The following is a 19966-nucleotide window of genomic DNA, read 5'->3' on the forward strand; positions in this document are numbered from 1 at the left end:
CGAATGAGTGAAGGGAAAGAGGTAGAGAGGACAGAAGTGGGGGAGGGAGGGAAGGACGGAAAGACTGGGCGAGGCAGAGGGACAGGAGAAAGAAGGCGGGTGCAGGGGACTCCGCCAGGAGTGGGTGGGGAACAGGCAGGGGCAGCCCGGGGAGGGGAGGCGGGCGGTACTCACAGCTGGTCGAAGGGCTGTCGGTACCATCCAGTTCCACCCTGGGGAAGCCGCGCCCGGACCGGGCTGTGAGCAGCGCTGACTCGATGGCCCTCTCGTGGGCAGTGAGCACGATGGCGGGGGCCCGGCCCCCGGCCCCTGGGCCCGACAGGGACTTCTGCATGAAGGCCAGCTTGTCCTTGGTCCTCCGTTTCATGTCATCCCATCTGTGCTTAATGTCCTTGACGGAGCGGGGGACCTGGCTGACGGAGGTGATTTTCCGAGCTATGCCTTCCCAAATCTTGTCCCTGTCGGCATGGGACAGCCGCATGGTCTCCCTCCCAAAGAGAACCGCTTCGTGGTGGGTCACCTCCGTGACCAGAATGTCCAGCTCCTCCTTGGAGAACTTGGGCTTCCTCTTACGCTCAGCCAGGGGCACCACGTTCCTTGGGTTGAATATCCCACAAAGCACAATTGGGTAAATGACCGTCAACGCGGCAGGCCTCCTCCTTCCTAATTGCCGGCCCCCAGCCGGGGAGCCAGGAGGCACCTGGGCGCCCTCGCCCGCTCACCACCACCACACCCTCTTCCTAGCGACAGGCCCCTTCCACTGCTCCTTGGAGGGCAGGAGGAGACGCGGCGTACTCGATGGGAGTGCTGGACGGAGCCGGACGCCTTCAGTTTCAGGCCCTGCCTCGCCTCTGACTAGCTGTGAGAGCCATGGCCGCTCAGCAGCCTCTCCTGGTCCCACTCACTCCATCCGGAACCCGAGTAACAACTGCACCAACCTAGGGGCTTGTTACTAAGGAGGCAAAAGCACAGCGATGTGAAAGAGCTTTAAAGCCCTGAACGGGAATAAAGGATCCTTATTGGGGTTAGGGTGAGGCCATTGCCTCTACAAAGCGATCTTTACCTAGGGCCATAGACCCCGGTGGCTTGGAGGAAGACCTTTACGCAGTGAGACTATTTACAGTGGGCTTCCATGGGGTGTGGCCTCGCTGGTGATGCCCATGATTAGGGCGTGGCCACAGAAAGCCTGTTCTGTCCTGCGGCTCTTCCCCTTCCCAGGCTCCCCAGCCCCCACCTCTGGGTGTGTACAGGCTCCCCTCCCACTGGAGCGCTGGCTGGCAGCAGCTCCTCTGGGGGCGGGCTGCTGTGCTTTTGGGCAGCTCATGGGTAGAATGTGAGGACCCCATGAGCACCCATCGGGAGACAGGTTCCACTTTGATGGAGACCAGGAATGACCTCGGCTTCCATCTGCACAGAGCAGCCAGGGGCCCCGGGCATGGGCACAGCACAGCCCTGACCCCTCTGGCCTGGCACCTACGTTGGCTCTGCAGCTCCGTATCTCCACAGTGTGGTTCTGTCCACTCTTTAACTCATGCCCAAGGTCCCAAAGGTCCATCCAAGAGAAGAACCTAGGCTATGGTGGGAGCCTGGTTCACTCCTCTGGCAGGTGCCGAAGCCACAGCAAGACGCAAGGGCACAGAGATCCTTCAGCCTTCACCTCCCCCCCAGAATATCACAGCCCAGGAGGCAGGAGAAGGAGTCCGAGACTCTGTCACCTGGCCAAGACAGTGGCAGGGCCCGGGGCTGGGGCCTGGGCCTTGCACTCAGACAGACTTTGGATGAGAGGCTGAGTCTCCTGTGCAAACCCCATTTCCCCCAGTACCACCTCCAAGACCTGCCAGGAAGGGCTTCCTAATCTCACCATGTGGGATCAGGAAATTCTTTGTTGGTGGGGGAGGGGGCATCCTGGACAATGCAGGATCTTCATCAGCATCCTTGGCTTCTGCTCGACAGAAACCAGAAGCATCTACCTGCAGAGGTGTGACAACCAAAAATGTCTCAAGGCGCTGCCAATGCCTCCCGGGGACAAGAGAGCCTGTGGCTGTTGGCCACTGATTTCATGAAGGCAGAACACCCATGCTCATCACGCGGGCGCCCGTTCTCTGCCTGGCCTACCGCTTCGGGTTTGAGGAGGTTAACCAACTCCATTCGATCATCTGCGAGAGCCTACGCTGTGACAGTGCTAGTGAAAGTGTCTGAAAGTTAGGAGGAGCTGTACAAATGGAAGCCTTACCTGAAGGGGAAAGGAGGGTTCCCAGGATGAACTGGCTTCCCCCTCACTCCAACTACCACCAGAAGGCCATCTCCCTGGCAACAAACCATACACCCAAACCCAACCTACTCCTTGAATCTCCAATGAGACGAGGGCCCACCATCTGCGACAACCCTGGCGCCACCCTGGATCAGAATGGGTCTTAGAGCAGGAACAGGATAGATCCCAGGCCAGCAAGATAGCAGTAGCTGAAGCCACCCCACACAAGGCCCAGGAAGCCATGCTGTGCCTGGTCCCTTGTGTACAAGCAGAAGCAACACCGGCCTAGACGCTCAGAGATGTTCTGCCACTGACTGACTGCATGATCTTGAGTAAGACCCTGCCCTGCTCTGGGCCTCAGTTTAGCACTGTAGCATGGAGATCAGAACAGAGCAGTGGTTCTCAACACCAGCGGCGCATCGTAATCACTCTGGAGAGCTTTAAAAATGACCAATGTCCTGGGCTCAGCCCCAGCCTGATTAAGTCAGAATCGCTGGGTGCTAGATGTCCACTCAGTTCGTACAGATGATGAATCCCCTTCTTTGCGGTTACCGTAAAGCCTTGTCCCGGCCAAAGCGTCAGTGCAGAAAGGTCTGACCCAGACTTCACTCAAACACACTCTCCTTTGCTTGCCTAGAGCCACACCAGAGCTACAGGCCAGGGGTCTGGGCCATGCAGCCCATCTGACGACCTGCCCGACACCTGGCCCCCACTTCCCACTTCTGAGTCTTTGCTCACAATGTCCTCAAATGAAAGCCCAGCCCCTTTGAAGGCCCAGCTCAAAGGCCCTCCCCACCCCTGCTTTCATCTGAGCTCTCCCAGCGCATTGTCCATGCCTCCATCAAACAGCCTTATTAGAAAAAGCAATTTCCACGGCGGAAGGTGTGAGTCCTGGGAGGGCCAGGGGGGCAGGGCTGGGCCCACCCATCTAGGGCGCCCAGTACAGGCTCTGACTCGCCACAGGTGCTCAGGAATGGGTGGTGAGTTGCATGTGCTAAGCTGACCTGCACCCGGCGGTCGCGGAGAAGAAGAGAGCAGAGGTGCCCATCCACCTTCTTGGAGCCACTTTCAGGGCATGGCTGACCTGATGCTGTGAAAGGGGGCTGGGGAGTGGGTGCCTGTCCCCACAGCACAAGGCTGGGGCCCGCCTGTCCCTCGGTGCCTCTGCTTCTGCACCTGTTAAATGACGATGAGGACAGTGGCCCCGACAAATAAGAGGGTGAATCCTTAAGTGCCCCGGACAGTGCAAACTGCAGGCCACACCTCAGCGGGCCTCAGGTGGGAGCCCATGTGGGCAGTGGGGCACCGGGGAAGGGGGCTGGAGAGCTTACCACGGCCTCCCCACCTCAAACCCATTTCTCCTCATTTGCTTGGCACGTCTCAGGGTTTAAATCCAGCAATCTCCCTCTTAGCGAGGCCCTAACTGCCCTCCCTCCAAGCACAATCTCTCCTCAACCTCCCAGCCCCCAGCCCCCAGCCCCACGGGGCACAGAACTGCACAAACACCGACAGTGGGCCTGATCCACGGCACGGTTCTGCCCCTGGGTCCAGCCCTCTGAGGCCTCCCTTCCCTCCCAACCCAGCTCCTAACCCCCGTCACAGCTCCTGAATCCCAGAGAGAGGCCACCAAGGAGACGATGAGGCAAGCCCGGCCTCCCACACTGCTGGCTGACCCCACCAGGCAGGGCCCCCCAGCACACCACACAGGCCAGCAGCACAGAACCCAGAGGAGTGCCCTCGGTCCCGAGCTCAGCTCGGCCGCCTCTGGGTGACCCTGGACCCGTCCCCTGCTCTCTCTGGCTGGCCGTGAAGGATCCTTCTGGCGCAAACCTCTGTCCCAAGCAATGGACAAAACCAGTCTAGCAATCGAAAACTGAGCTAGAGACTGTGCCCTTTTCTCTGGGGGGCTTTTAAACAATGGCTGAGGGCTGCACTGGGATGATTCCTGCACCCCTCCAGCCGGACTCTGCCTGTGAGAGGTGTCACAGTCCTGTGGCAAGGACACGCCCCCCCCCCCCCCCCCGACTTGGGAATGCTGTCAGGAGCCTGGGGCCTAGGGCTTCCAGAAACACTGACAAGGGTGTCCCAGTAAATGACTGGTCTGGCCACAGGCCTCCTCCAGAGCCCCCTGAGGGAAGCCTGTGGGAGCTGGAGGGTTGGTCCCCCAGAGCTAGACACGTCCCTGCAAAGAGCAGTCCCGGGGCCTTCAGGGACCTCTAGCACTGGAGACCCTAAAGGCCCAACATGCTCCCTTGGCAGAGTTCGGGCAAGGCTCCCGGGAAATCAGCAGACAGCAGGACTCACCTCATCCAGTTGGCTTTAGTCTCATCTGACCCATCAATGGACTTGTAGCGGTTGTTCTTGTCCACAATCTGGAAGACAGAGAGAGAGAGTCTAGAATGGGCATCCTCGAGGGTGCTCTCGTGTCTCTGGACTCCTCTCCAGACCAGGGCCCAAGGACACCACACAGAACCTTCCCGAGCTCTCCCACTGCTGCAGGACTGACCCCTGAGCTGGGGCAGGAATCCCATCTCCCTCCTCTATCTTGATGGAATACCCAGCAACATGGCCAACAAGCGGCATTTCCAATAGCATCACGTTGCACCACCAGCTAAATTCAGTCCTTCCCCTCTCTCTATGGTTTCTGTGGGAGACAGAGGCTGGCACTGAGTGACTGGGCATATGTGATTTCGGAGGGCTTCTCCTCTCCCCAGTCTCCAAATGTTCAAGAGCCTCAGGGTTTGCAATGGGCCCCTTCATCTTCTATAAAATTGTCTTTATTTCATCATCACTTTCGAATCAGAGTTCAGCTGGATATGGAATTCTAGACAGATGAACTTTATTTTCTTCCAACAAATAAAGACTGCCAAAAAGGCTGCCATAGGCGCTTAAGCAACCTACTGTCAGTCTAGTGTTGTTCTTTCACGCATAATCTGTCTATAGTAAATTTTAAGACTTCCCCTGTATTCTTGATTTTCTGCAGTTTCACTATGTGGTTTTGAAATGGAGATTTACTTTTTAAAATTCTCCTCATTACTGGTCAAGCACATTACTTGATAAGGACTTATTTCAATTCTGGGAAATTCTGAGCTATTGTGCTTTTGAGTACAGCTTCTCAGTCATTTTCTCCAGTCTCTTCCAGCAGAATTTCTATTAAACAGATATGGTAGGAGCCCAATCTATTCTCCATGTCTTACAACTACCCTTTCATAATTTTCCCTCTTTATCTTTCTGGGTGATGCTCTCAGAAAATTTCTCAGAACTCTCTTCCAATTCACTCATTCTCTCTTTGACTTTGTCTGGTCCAGAGTTTATCTGTCTGCTGAGGTTTTTCCTTTCTTTCTGGCCTTCCTTTTTATTTTATTTTTTCCTTCCATTTTAAATGACTACTTTTAATGCAGTGAATATTTTTCATTCCCAGGATTTTCAATCGGTTCTTTTTCATACCCATTTTTTCTTATTCTGCCTCTTTTTTGTTTCATAATGTTGTGTTCCTTCTTCTTCTAACAGCTTTATTGAAGTATAATTAACATATAATATACCATTTGATAAATTTTGACAAATGTATATATCACAATCAAGATAACAAACATATCCATCACCCCTAAGAACTTCTTCAGGGCCCCTGTAATCCTTCCCTCCTGCTTCTCTCCACATCTCCCTTTCCCAGTCCACAGGCAAATAGTAAGCTACTTTCTGTCACCATAAATTACTTTGCAGTTTTCAAGACTTTACACAAGTAGAATCAAATGGAAGGCATGTCTGCCTTCCTTCACTCAGCACAATTATTTTGAGATTTGTTCCTACTGATGTGTGTATCAGAGTTTATTTCTCTGTATTGGTGAGTAGTATTCCACCGTTTGGATGTGCCACTATTTTTTTTTTTTTTAATCTCCTTATTGATGGACATTTGGGTTGTGTCTAGTTTTGGGCCATTACAAATAAAGCTGCTAAGAGACATCACTAATAAATCTTTGTATAGACACATATGCTTTAATTGCTCTTGGGCAAATAATTAGTAGTGGAATTGCTGGGACACATGGTAAGAATAGGTCTAACTTTTAAGAAACTGCTAAACTGTTTTCCAAAGTGGTTGCACCATTTTACATGCCCACCAGCTGTGTGCGGGATTTCCAGTTGACTCACATCCTTGCCAATACTTGGTATGAACAGGCTTTTTCATTTTAGCCATTTTGATAGGTATGAAGCAGTATCTCATTGTGGTTTTAATGTGCATTTCTCTGATGACTAATGATACTGAATATCTTTTTGTGCACTCATTTGTCAGCTGCATTGTCTTCTCTGGTGAAGGGTCTGTTCAAATCTTTGGCCCATTTTTTAAATAGTGGGGCTTTTTCTTATTGTTGAGTTTTGGGAGTTTTTAAAAAATATATTTTGGATACAAGTCCTTTATCAGGCATATGTCTTACAAATATTTTCTCCTAGTCTATGGCTTGTTTATTCACTCTTTTGGTGGTGTCTTTCTAAGAGCAGAGGCTTTAAATTCAAACAAACAAATAAAAACTCACTGTCTTTTTCTTCTTAATGGATGTTATCCTTACTTTATTTCTTTGAAGATCCTAAGGCTGTGAGTGTTAATTATCTATTATCCCTTTCATCCACAGTAACAGAACCCCTGGATTATAACCGAATACCTGGCTACCTGTAATAACAGAATACATTTCTTGGCTTCTTCTCTGGTTAAGTTCTGGCCAATAGAATGTAGGTGGAAGTGTCATGTGTCATCTTCCTGAAAACTTCTTTAAAATACAGCTGATAGGGCTTCCCTGGTGGCGCAGTGGTTGAGAGTCTGCCTGCCAATGCAGGGGACACGGGTTCGAGCCCTGGTCTGGGAAGATCCCGCATGCCGCGGAGCGACTAGCCCCGTGAGCCACAATTACCGAGCCTGCGCGTCTGGAGCCTGTGCTCCGCAACAAGAGAGGCCGCGATAGTGAGAGGCCCGCGCACCGTGATGAAGAGTGGCCCCCACCTGCCGCAACTAGAGCAAGCCCTCGCACAGGAATGAAGAGCCAACACAGCCATAAATAAATAAATAAATAAATAAAATTTTTTAAAAAAGGCAAAATTCCTTAAAAAAAAAATACAGCTGATATATGCACTTCTACTATCCTGCTGCCTGGAATGCAGATGTAATGGCTGGAGCTCTAGCTATCAACTTGGACTATGAGGCTATAATCCAAGCCTTGAGACAGTGATTAGCTGGATCAAGCTTGGTTCCTGAGGACTTAATACAGGCTCAGAAGGTAGTCATAGAAGAAAACTTAATTCCTGTTTTGCTCGAGCCACTGTTATTTTGAATCTCAGTGACTCACAGTCAAACCTACTCCTGATTCAGATCCTAGTTATTTTAAATTCATTTTCAGAATATGCTACTATTTTTATTTTAATTAGAGTGAATTCATTTGTCATTGTTTTTGAAGGCTGTCTTTGTAACATTAGTTTTCTTCATTAGTTCTGGAGGTTCGGTCCAGAGGCTCATCCTGAGTAGGAGTGTGTCTGCCTGCCTCTTGCTTTTTCTCCTTTGAAGCAGTCAACCTGGCTCCCCTCTCCACCTCACCTGGGGCACTTCTATTTCATAGTACCCTACAGGAGCTAGAACTGATTGCACTAGCCTAGAGCCCTACGGGCCTTTGCCTTCAGTTCTGTGATCACTTCATGTTTCTCTCCTTCTCTCTCTCTGTCATTTTTTTTCTTTTTCTTCCCTTTTTTTTTTGGCTGGGGCTCAAAGTGTGAACCCTCAGTCCACCTGAATTGCAAGCCCTCGTGCCCCCTCCACACACATCTTCTTTACCTATACTCTTTCTCTGGACATTCACATCCATTTCCACACTCTCAATCTGTTCATTACTCACAGATTTTCATCTCAAGCCCCAGGTGTGAATATCTGATTTCCCATGTGACACGCCCCCTTGGATATCTCACTGGCTGCTCAAACTCACCTCAGGCTCCACCCCCAAGCCTGTTCCTCTCATTTTCCCCATCACAGTATTTGAAACCACCATCCACTCAGGTTTCGGAAAGAAAGTCATCCCTACCAAACCCCAGTGAATTGTAACACTTTAAATGAATGAACTGTACAGTATGTGAATTATAGCTCCATAGAGCTGCTAAAAAAAAAAAAAGGAAAGTCATCCTTCATGCCTCCCTCTTTTTTAAATTTTATTGAAGTATAGTTGATTTACAATGTTGTGTTAGTTTCTGCTGTACAGCAAAGTGATTCAGTTATACATACATATATTCTTTTTCATATTCTTTTCCATTATGGTTTATCACAGGAGACTGAATATAGTTCCCTGTAATATACAGTAGGACCTTGTTGTTTATCCATCCTATATATAATAGTCTGCATCTGCTAATCCCAAACTCCCAATCCTTCCCTCCCCCACTTCCCCTCCCCCTTGGCAACCACAAGTCTGTTCTCTACAGCTGTGAGTCTGTTTTTGTTTTGTAGGTATGTTTGTTTGTGTCGTTTTTTTAGATTCCACATATAAGTGATACCATGTGGTATTTGTCTTTCTCTTTCTGACTTACTTTAGTATCATAATCTCCATCCATTTTGCTGCAAATAGCATTATCTCATTCTTTTTTATGGCTGAGTAATGTTCCACTGTGCACATGTACCGCATCTTCTCTCTCCATTCATCTGTCGATGAACATTTAGGTTGCTTCCATGTCTTGGCTATTGCAAATAGTGCTGCTATGAACATAGGGGTCGTGCCCCCCATCTTGATCCCCACATATCTAATCCCTCAGCAAGTCCTCCAAACCAAATTTCAAAACTGCTCCTGTCTCCACTGCTTCCTGCCATCATCAGCTCTCCTCCAGACAACTACAAGAGGTCCCTACTAACCTCCCTGATGCCATTCTTAACTCTCCACTGATTCTCCTCAAAGCAGCCAGAGGAATCTATTAGTGTAAATTAGATCATGTCACCCACCAGCTCAAGAAGTACTTATAATAAAATTCATACTTAGGTTCACTGCCTTGAAGGCTTGTACGACCTGGTCCCTGCCTACCTCCCAACTTCTCTCAGGCCTCTCTCTCCCCCTTCACTTTTCTGCAGCCACAATGCTGTAAGAGTGAGACTTCACGCTGCCTGCCACCTCTTTTCCCCACTCTTAAAAAAAATGATATTCATGAAATATCTCAAGCATTCAGAAATTATAAAGAGTAATGTAACTGACCACCTTGTACCCATCAATGAGAGCCAAAAAAAATGACCACCAGCCATTTCTGTCCCGGACCTCTGTCTCCTCTTGCTTCAGGAAGATACATAGATGCTGTTGAAGACCATCTCTGCCTCCAATTCATTCTCTTTCCCACCCTCCCTCCGTCCTGAAGCTGGAAGGGAACCTTCTCAATTTTACTATACAAGGATTTCTTCTAAAAACAACGTACAGAACCATTTTGCATGTTTGTACAGTTTACAGAAATGGCACCCAAGTGAAGGTATTATCACTTTGGCAACGTTTTCTAAGTTTCGCACGGCTGGTCCCTTCCTATCTTTTGGGTCTCAGCTTCTGTCACTTCCTCAGAAGAAGGTTTTCTTGACCTGAGCCTCAGGTAGGTTCTCCCCTTCCACACCCTGACCTCCACATGCCTCTCTCAGTATTATCTCTATAACACTGTCCTGTTGCTTCCTTTTAGAGACCCAATTGCAGGGTTTGTCTACTTGCCAATGTGGTAACTGACTGCCTTCTCTTTAGACCGTAAGCTGGTGACGGCCAAGTGCATGGCTATCTGCTCATGACAGTGGCCTGGCCCCGGTTCCTAACACGGGGCATGGCACACGGTAGAATACTGGTTGAATGAATGAAGGATTGGATGAAAAGCCAAAGTATATACTGTTAATACTTGAGTATAAAGGAAATGAGTGGCGTGCTGGAGCTGGCTCGTACTGGCTAACGAGAGCTGACTGCGAAATTTTCCAGAATCTCATGAACCAGTTGTGAAACACAGCCAGCATTAAAAATTAAATTATATAAACTTACAATTCAATACATTCTATTTTTACAAAGGTAATATATACCCAAAGCTTCCTAATGATTTTACTATATTTTACGATATCAATGTTCTCGAGGGTACTGGCATCTACCGTATCCACATGGTAGAGATACTATAGAATAACTGTCATGATATATCTCTTCCCAGCTACTCATTTCATGCCTTCATGTTGGCAGCTTGAAACCAGCCATGCTGGGAGCCTTGACATCAAGAAAACTGGCACATGTATCCTGCAGTACAACCATCAGCAGGCAGCAGGTTGCTAAATATTTGCTAGCACATCACACCATATGTTTGTATGTGCATAGACAGTCTGGGAGATGCGTTTCAAACTCTCACCTCTGGTTACCTCTAGAGGGGAGGGCAGAGGGAAGGAGGATGAAGCTTTTGCTCTGTTTGTCTAGCTACAAGACTATACTGTCTCCGTGGCTTAAAACTCTCAGACAAAAAAGAGAAAACATGCAGCTCAGGCTTCCCCTCCCCTGGCAATCTCCCCAGATGACACCCCAGTCTACAGGGACCTTCCCCTGGAATCTCAGGGAACCCTGTACTTTATCATAATACTAACCACCCTTCATTATCATTTTCAGATTGCTCCTTTCTCTCTGCGGGGAAAAGAGAAGCATCTGTAGGTCCCGCAGCCAGTAGCAAGAGCACCTAGTGGGTAGTGAGAGTCGCGGAGCCCGAGGAATCGGCTAGAGTCTCAGCGTCACCACTGACGAGCTGAGTGGTCTTGGGCAAGTGACTTCCCTGGTCAGGCTTCAGTTTCCTCCCCTGTAAAAAGGGGTAAAAACCAACCTTGCGGCACTGCCATAATGACTGATTTGGAGGCACTCCATAAGAGGTCGCTATAAGCACTGTGATCGTAATGGTGATTATTAAAGGGACCAAATGTTCGTTCTGGTTAATTCTGGGTGGTAGGGGTCAACAGTAGTTGTAATCAGACTTTTTGCAGCTTCAGCTGGGCCGAGAGGCCTGAGTGGGAGCCGTGAGGGGCACAGGAGCTGCCTGAGGTCTCTGTTGCTGGCTTCAGACCCCCTAAGATCTCCAGGTTTGCTGAGGGATGTTTCTTGGTTTATCGTCCCTGTCAGTCAGGATTTTCTCCAATCGCGCATTCGTTCATTCAGCAAGTATCACCAAGGGAGCAGCTACAGTGACAGGCTCTGGGGATAAAATGGTGATCTGGGAAGGCAATGTCTTTGCTCTCACAAAACTCACAGTCCAGGGGATGCAGAAGAGAGGCCACTGTGCTGTCCCGTGGTCAGCAGTGTGGTGGGGAATTCTGTGGAACACGGGAGCGCAGAGCTGGAGCCCTGTACCTGGTGGTCAGTGGAGGACTTCTCGGAGGGTGTGGAATCTAAGCTGCAGTCTTGGAGAAGAAGAGGGCGAGGGGGTTCTAGGTGGAGGAAGCGGGGGCGCGCAGGATCACGGAGGGTATTTAGGGCACATCACATGTTACTGATTAGCCCTGCCATCCGAGTAGACAGCGGGCTGTGGGCCTCAAGTCCTGCGACTGAGACGGTCCACGAAGGCCCGGTCAGGGCCAGATGCTCAGGACCAAGCCCAAGAACACTGGTTTCCCAGCATCCTCCTTTGCCTCATCCTTCAAGGTCGATTCCTTGGCCTTCTGAACCCAGCACTTCCTGGACCAGCCCAGACTCTGAACACTGTGATGTGAGAAGGACTTTGATAACCTGGGCCTGACCAGAGAAGGACGACCTGCATGGTAAGAGGGTCCCTTAGACTGGAGAAGAAGAGGCTAGAGAAAGCAGAGCCGTCATCAAATGTGGGAAGGACCACAATGTGGGGGAGGGCAGGCAAAACCAGGACCACTTAGAGGACACAGGCCTGAACTCGGCGCGAGGAATATGCATGCAGAACGGTCCTAAGATACACGTTCTAACATGCAAAACCGTCCTGCAATGGAACAAGAAGCCTTGTGAGGTGGTGAGTTTCTTGTTACTGGAAGTATTTAAGCAGTAGCAGGATGACTCGTTGTCAGGGAAGTGGAAGAAAGAATTTCCCCACTGAGTGGAAGTCTGTCCTAAATGACGTATAAAATTCTGTCTAAGAATTTTATGATGCTATGTGGACAGATCCTCAGAAAATAATATAAAAAAACATAAGGTTTGGCTCCCTGGGTCAAGCATGGGTCCATGTGGACTAGAACACTATTTCTGACCATGGTAATAATTAACAGAGACATCAATAATAAAACGTCACCCGCTGCCATTGATGGAGCGATTTTACTGTGCCAAGTATTCTGATCTCATGAATTCTCACAACTCTATGAAGGTAGCTACAACTATTATCTCCATTTTACAGACTAGGAAACTGAGGTTCAGACCCAGTAGGCAACTTGCCTGAGGCCACAAAGGAAATGTGTGGGGCAGCTAGAGTTTAGACTCTGCAGGTACAGCCCTTGCTCTTAAGCGCTCTGCAGAGTGATGGATGTCACCCCAGGCTCCCCCGAATGACCTCATCAGAATCAACCAGGATCGTGTCCTGGGGCCCTCTCCGGTGGACTTCCAGCTTTGCTGCTGGTTTGAGCAAATCATTATCTTTCGCATACTGATGCGAAGGTCGGCATTTTAACAGGGAGGAACATTCTGCTTTGCGGCAGAACGTCTGCCACAATCGAGGATTCACTGTTGGACTCCTCTAAATAACCAGGTGCTGGCAAGACTGGATTTTTAAAAACCTGATTTGCCTGCCACTTTCCAGGAACCCAACAAATCCATAAAACGTTCTGATTTTCAGCTCTGCAACTCCTCTTAGAGCAAAGCGGTTACAAAAACGATTTGTGAAGCCACTGACAGTTGACAAAGCTCTTTCACATGTCTCAGATGCTCCTCCCAGAAGCCCAGGAGGCAGGCGGCATCACCTCAATCCCCGGCCACTTCCCAGGCTGGCTAGCTGAAATGTAGAGAGATAAAGAGGCCGGCCTGAACTTGAACTTGAACGCTGGCTCCTGCTATGCCCAGAAACACGGAATGAAGAACGCTTAAATTGAAAGGGGGCCTCTGAGATTATTCAGGGCCTGGGTTCCTCACTTGGTGTCTATGGATGGACTTTGGCCAGGAGAATGGGGGGCAGTCCCTTAAAATGTGCATAGCATTTTATGAATATACATGAGTATAACCCCCTAGGTATATGAGTATATGAGCATATGAGTATAACCCCTTAGGTATATGGGTATATGAGCATATGAGTATAACCCCCTAGGTGACTCAAGAAGGCTCAAGAACCATGATCTAACCCAGCCCCGCACCTCCCGCACCACCATTTAACCGATGATGGAATTAGTACAGTCAGCGCTATGTATCTGCGGGTTCCACACCCACGGAGTCAACCAACCAAGGATCAAAACTATTTTTAAAACTTTTTTCCAGAAGTTCCAAAAAGCAAAATTTAAATTTGCCACACACCAGAAACTATTTACATAGCATTTACAATAATTTACATAGCATTTACATTGTATTAGGTATTATAAGTATTCTAGAGATGATTTAAAATACACAGGAGGATATGTGTAGGTCATATGCAAACACTGCACCATTTTATAGAAGGGACTTGCGCACCCATGGATTTGGGTATCCATGGAGGCCCCTGGAACCAATCCCCGCCGATTCTGAGGAACAACTGTACGTACTTCCTTTCATTATTCTATTTATCAAATTTCAAAAAGGCCCTGGAGACCTGGTAAATGAGGCATGTTTACATACAATCCCAAATTCCACATCCAGGTTTTACAACTGTAATTTCAGTCATCCCCCCCAGCCGGTCCTGAAACCCACGTGAAGCTGACTGGAGATAACACAGCTGCAACGTGCCCATCACCTACTACACACCAGGCACGCGACAAGCATGAATAATAGCAACTCATGGGGTACGTTCCATTAGATTGTGCATCCCCATCTGATGGATAAGAGAACTAGAGCTCAGAGTAAATGGTGACCAGCCCCAAAACACGCTTCTTTCAAGTGGGAGGAATGCGAGTCCAGAGCCCCGTCACCAATGCAGACAGCTCTTCCTTTCCCAAGTCCCTCTGCTCTGTCTGGAAAAGGCACCCACAGAAACGACCACCCTCTACCCTGAACACACTCAGCCTCACTCTCCTTGGTAATAAATCTGGCTGTTGGTGAAACTGATGAGATGAGCCCTTGGACCAGGACTTGAGGAGCGGGGTCAGGAAACTGGCCTGAATCCTGTCTCTTCATTATGCCTGACATGAGGGTCTTGGGGCAAGGGTGGGGGAGATAGCCAGGAGAATGTGCCCATCTGGGAGGCAGCAAAAATGCAAATAAGAATGGGCATGCTGTCAGACAGAAATTAGCGAGCAACAAACTTTATACATCATGCTGCAGACCTGAAAGGTCTTCCTGGTTAACAAGGCAGAGGGAGGTGGTGACAGAGGCAGAGGGAGGTGGTGACAGGACAGGTGTGAAACTCACCCCGCGGGGTTATTCAGAACACAACCTGCACACCCATCATGGGCAACTCTCCCTAATAACCAGTGAAATGGACAAGAGACAGAAAAAAGCAGAGAAAAAACCCAAAGGCCCACAAGGAGATATCGCTTCACACCTACTAGGATGGTTAGAATCAAAAAGGCAGGTAACAGTAAATGTTGGAAATCAGAAGAGAGAAATCAGAGCCCTCATATACTGTCGGTGGGAATGTAAAACGGTCCAGTCACTCCGGAAACAGTCTGGCAGCTCCTCAAACAATTAAACATAGAGTTACCATATGACCCAACAGTTCCATTCTGAAGCACAGACACAAGAGATGGGAAAACATATGTCTACACAGAAACTTGTACACAAGTGTTTACAGTAGCATTATTCATAATAGCCAAAAGGTGGAGACAACCTAACTGTCCATGCAAGAATGCACAGATAAACAAAACGTGGTATATCCACACAGTAGAATATTATTCGGCCATAAAAAGGAATGATACCGTTACAACGCGGACACACACCTTGAAAACGTTAAGCCTCGTTAAAGAAGCTGGTCACGGAAGACCACATAGTATATGATTGATTCTGTTCACATGAAAAGTCCAGAATAGGGAAACTGATAGAGACAAAGAGTAGAGTAGTGGATGCCTAGGGCTGGAAGGCAAAGAAGGGAAGAGGCGGGTAACAACTAAAGGATGGAGTTACTTCTTGAGGTGATGAAAATGTACTGAAACTGGCTGTGGTGATGCTGCACATATCTGGGAATACACTGAAGACCATTGAACGATACTTTAAATGGGTGAATCGTGTGGTACATGACTTCCATCTCAATAAAGCAGTTTAAAATACCTGCCAAACCTTCATCAGCCATCAGACAAGGAAAAGGAAACGACCTTACGTCACTGGCTTGAAAAGCCTTCCCCAGAGAAAAGGGTGTGTCGGTGGCAGCGGGAAGACCGACAGACGTCACGTGGGCATCTAGACAGTCACATTCGGGGTTGGAGATTAGGAGCTCAAGCTTTGGTTCGGAGACCTGCTTCCACACTGCATGGCCTCAGATGAGTAACCTGGCCCTTTAAGCCCCAGTTTCCCAATCTGTAAAAGGGGGATGATAATACCTATCCCATAGAATGGTTGTGAGGATACAAGAATTAAGACCCACAAATCCTTCAGTGCCCAACGAACAACAGCAATTGTTGTTGCTATTATTATGATGCTTGCCCACCAACCCTAACTAGCATTTGCTGAGGACCCACCGGGGTTTAAGTGGTGCTGAATTTGGCTCTGAGGGTATAAATCAGACAAGACTTCTCCTGGAGGAATTTTCAAACACCAGGAAACCCCCAAACCCCTATTGTTAAAGCCAGAAAGTTCACTAGAGATGAGTGTTTCTCAAAGTCGGGTCTTTGGATATGTTCTCAAGATCCAAAAGTTCCAAGAATGTTTAATTCAATGTTTTCCTTAAAAAAGAAAAATCAGTACATGGGAATCCCCATGAGATTTCTGCCCCACAAGAGTATCGTGCTTGTGGAAATTCCCTGGTGGTCCAGCGGTTAAAACTCCATGCTTCCACTGCAGGGGGCCTGGGTTAGATCCCTGATCTGGGAACGAAGATCCCGCAAGCCCTATCGCGCAGCCAAAAAAAAAAAATTAAAAAAGAGTATTGTGCTTGTGACTGAGTTGGCACCCGGGGTAGGCTGAATTCTTGGCGCAGCTCTCGCCCCTCCCTATCACCCTGGCCGTGTGACTCCGCACTAGACTCTGTCTTACAGGTGGCCCATACTTCCTCACTCCTTGACCTTGGGTTCAGCCACGTGACTTATTTGGCCAATGGGGTGTGAACACGCATGATGCGGACACGGGCTTGAAACGTGCTTGTGAGGGTGGGCTTGCCTCCGGGATGAGAAGAGCTTCCCCAGGGAGCCTCCGCCTCTTCAGTCTGGGCCCAGAACAGACACACTTGGAGCAGCCTTGGGCCTCGGTGAGCAGCCAAGCCCAACTAAATCAGCCCAACCGCAGGGAACCAGTGGACACACCAGAATCAATGAGGATCTGCAATCAGCCAGCAGATACCCGAGCAGGGCTGAATGATTGTTGTTCTATACGCCAGGGGTCAGCAAACCAGGGCCTGCAGGCTTAATCCAGCACCCCCCAATTGTTTTGTACAGCCCACCAGCTAAGAATGGTTTGTACATTTCTAAATGGTTGAAAATAAATCAAAAGAAGACTATTTCATCATGTGAAAATTACGCGGAATTCACATTTCAGTCTCCATAAACAAAGTCTTACTAGAACGCACACACCTCCAGCGGCTCTCACACTGCAATGGCAGGATTGAGTAGTGTGACAGACACTGTATGGGCCACAAAGCCTAAAATACTTACTATCTGGCCCCTTAACACAAAAAGTGTACAGAGCTCCATTCTATTCCACTGCTTGTCCCATCGTAACAGCTGACTGTACAACACCAATCATGACTACTTGCCATGAGCCGATGAAAAAAGAACAGATACCAAGTTTAATATGGAAATGATGCATTCTGGCAAAGACTAAGACACATCGTGGCAGTTGCATTAATGAAAGATTTCCCAGTGTTTTAAACAGAGACAAACAAAGAAAAGTGTCACGTGGCACACAAAAGCACAGGCATGCCCAATGCGGAAGAAGCTGTGTCTAAGTAGTATTCACCCTATAAACAGCACGTTAGTTTCAGTAACACATTATCCAACACAGGACATTGATTTTGTTCATTTGAATTATGTTGGTTTGTATAGTTCTGTTCATTTTATATTTTTAAGTCTGTCTCGGTTTTATAGTTGTTTAAAAGCTATAAGAAATGTGTTTATCTAGTTTTTTATGTTTAAACCTTTTAAAGTAACTTTAGAATAAAATTAATGTAACACTGGGACCCCATAAAGAATAAAAGTCAGACACCTGACCAAAGTGCCCATGAAAAGATGCTCAACATCACCAGTCATCAGGGAAATGCAGTTAAAACCACAACGAGACACCAGTTCACACCTCTCAGAATGGCTTTCACCAAAAAGACAAGAGATAACAAGTGTTGACGAGGATGTGGAGAAGAGGGAACCCTTGAGCACTGTTTTGGGAATGTAAATTGGTGCAGCCAGTATGGAAACCAGTATGGAGGTTCCTTAAAAAATGAAAAATAGAACTGCCATATGATCCACTAATCCCACTTCTGGGTATTTAACCGATGGAAACTTAACACAAAAAGGTATCTATACCCCCATGTTCACTGCAGCATTATGTATAACAGCCAAGAAATGGAAACAACCTAAGTGCCCATCAACGGATGAACGGATAAAGAATATGTGGATAGATATACAAGGGAATATTTTTCAGCCATAAAAAGGAAGGAAATCCTGCCACGTGCAATGGCATGGATGGGCCTTGAAGGCATTGTGCTAAGACAAGTGAGATCAAGACAAATGCCGTATGATCGCACTTATATGTGGAATCTAAAACAACAAGCAAACAAACCCTGAACTCATAGATACAGAAAACGGGTGATTGCCAGAGGCGGGAGGTGGGGTGTTGTCAAAATGCAGGAAGGGTGGTCAAAATAAATTACTCCTGGGTATGTGATGTACAGCACGGTAACTATAGTAAAATATATACATATATTTTAAAAAGCGGCCTCAATATAACAAAAGTGCGAAACACAACTGCAGTGCAAGTGCTGCGGAGACAAGGAATGTTGAAGGTCAAGTTAGAAGCCGGCTTATAGTGAAAATTCAGAAGAGTTCAGAATAGTTTTTCATGCTTTATTTTTGTTCCATATAATAGAGTTTGAGAATTAAAGACTCAGTTCCAGCCAAAACTAGTTCACTAGCATATTATATTTGGGGTTGGGGGGGGGATATCTTTGGTTTGGTTCATGATTCAGTAACCAAACTACCAGCATTTATAAAAGTTATACAAGCCAAGCCATTTAATGCTTCTGATATTAAGAGGAATCTTAGGGTTGAGGTACATATTTTTATTCCTGGAAAAGCTGATATTGAATCAATAGTGTTTTAAGATCCATAACATCTTAGAACATGAGAAAAGCAACTTTTTTCTAGCATCATCTTCCACTTTTCCTTCTAAGCACATCCTGTACCTCTGCTATACCCCATTACCATTCCACACCTCAACTTACACATGTGTCCCTGGGCCTTTGCACATGTTATGCCCACTGCTTGTGATTCCGTGTTCCCTCATTTCCTGACTCTGTTGGCCACTCACTTCAACACATCCCTCAAAACCTAGTTCAGGCTTAGAAGCAAGGACACCCCAGAAGCAATGCACACACCTAGTGCCCAGAGATTTGAATTCTAAATACCATTTCTCACTAAAGCAAATTAGAGCTCCTAAGAGAGATGGCTAGAACATCTTCTTTGGGACTTCCCTGGCAGTCCAGTGGTTAAGACTCTGAGCTTCCACTGCAGGAGGCATGGGTTTGATCTCTGGTCAGGGAACTAAAGAACCTGCATGCCACGTGCCATGGAAAAAAAAAAAAAAGAACTTCTTTGCACAGGAAGTAAGGAAATACTAAAAGAAGGACAAGAAGCCAGTCTGAACGGGTTCCTGTTGGCCACATCTAGGGCAATTTAAAGCTCAAAATGAATAATGACGGGAATGGACTAGAACACACTGAAGAAAAAAAAGAATCCTTGAGTCCATACTGATACTAAAAATAACTTTAAGGAATGGGGTGGGGGAGAAAGTTGAGCACTTTTTTTCCTAACAGAAGAATGTCAAGTCATAAGTGTAGAAGGAATGGTTACAAATCATTTTGAACCATGAAAAATAATTGATACAGGCAAGAATCATCAATAGTTGCTAAAAGCACTGGGTTAAAGAGAAGACAAACGGACGTCACGTGTTCCTGCTATCTGCAGTGCGAAAGACAAAACACCCTCTGTGCCAAAAAATCTATAATCTGAACCTATCATGAGGAAACAATCAGACAAATCTAAACTGTGGAACGTTCTACAAACAACTGTCCTGAACTCTTCCAAAGCAGCGATATCGTGAAAGAGAAAACACAATGCAGGGAAACTGTTCTAGAATAAAGGAGACTAATGAGACATGACAAGTAAATGCAATATGTGATGCTTGAGCGGGTCCTGAATGGAGGGAAAACTACCAAGGCCGTTACGCAAGGCAATTGGGAAGATCTGAATATGGATTGTAGTTGAGACAGTACTGTATCCATGGTTAA

General features: G+C 47.5%; 1 protein-coding gene across 5 annotated transcripts in view; it reads right to left on the reverse strand.

Annotated features, from left to right (window-relative positions):
* The window catches only part of PRDM11 (PR/SET domain 11), an 83317-nt gene that overhangs the window by 18407 nt on the left and 44944 nt on the right, over window positions 1-19966 (reverse strand). For 4 of the 5 annotated variants that reach the window (XM_004264036.3, XM_049713189.1, XM_049713187.1 and 1 more), the window contains one exon: window positions 4556-4623. In XM_004264036.3, the coding sequence (XP_004264084.2) occupies window positions 4556-4623 (68 nt within the window). Of the gene's footprint in view, window positions 1-174; window positions 597-4555; window positions 4624-19966 lie in introns of all 5 variants that reach the window. The other variant, XM_049713190.1, reaches the window with a different exon arrangement.

This window comes from Orcinus orca, chromosome 8 (genome assembly GCF_937001465.1).
Source record: "Orcinus orca chromosome 8, mOrcOrc1.1, whole genome shotgun sequence".
Lineage (NCBI taxonomy): Eukaryota > Metazoa > Chordata > Mammalia > Artiodactyla > Delphinidae > Orcinus > Orcinus orca.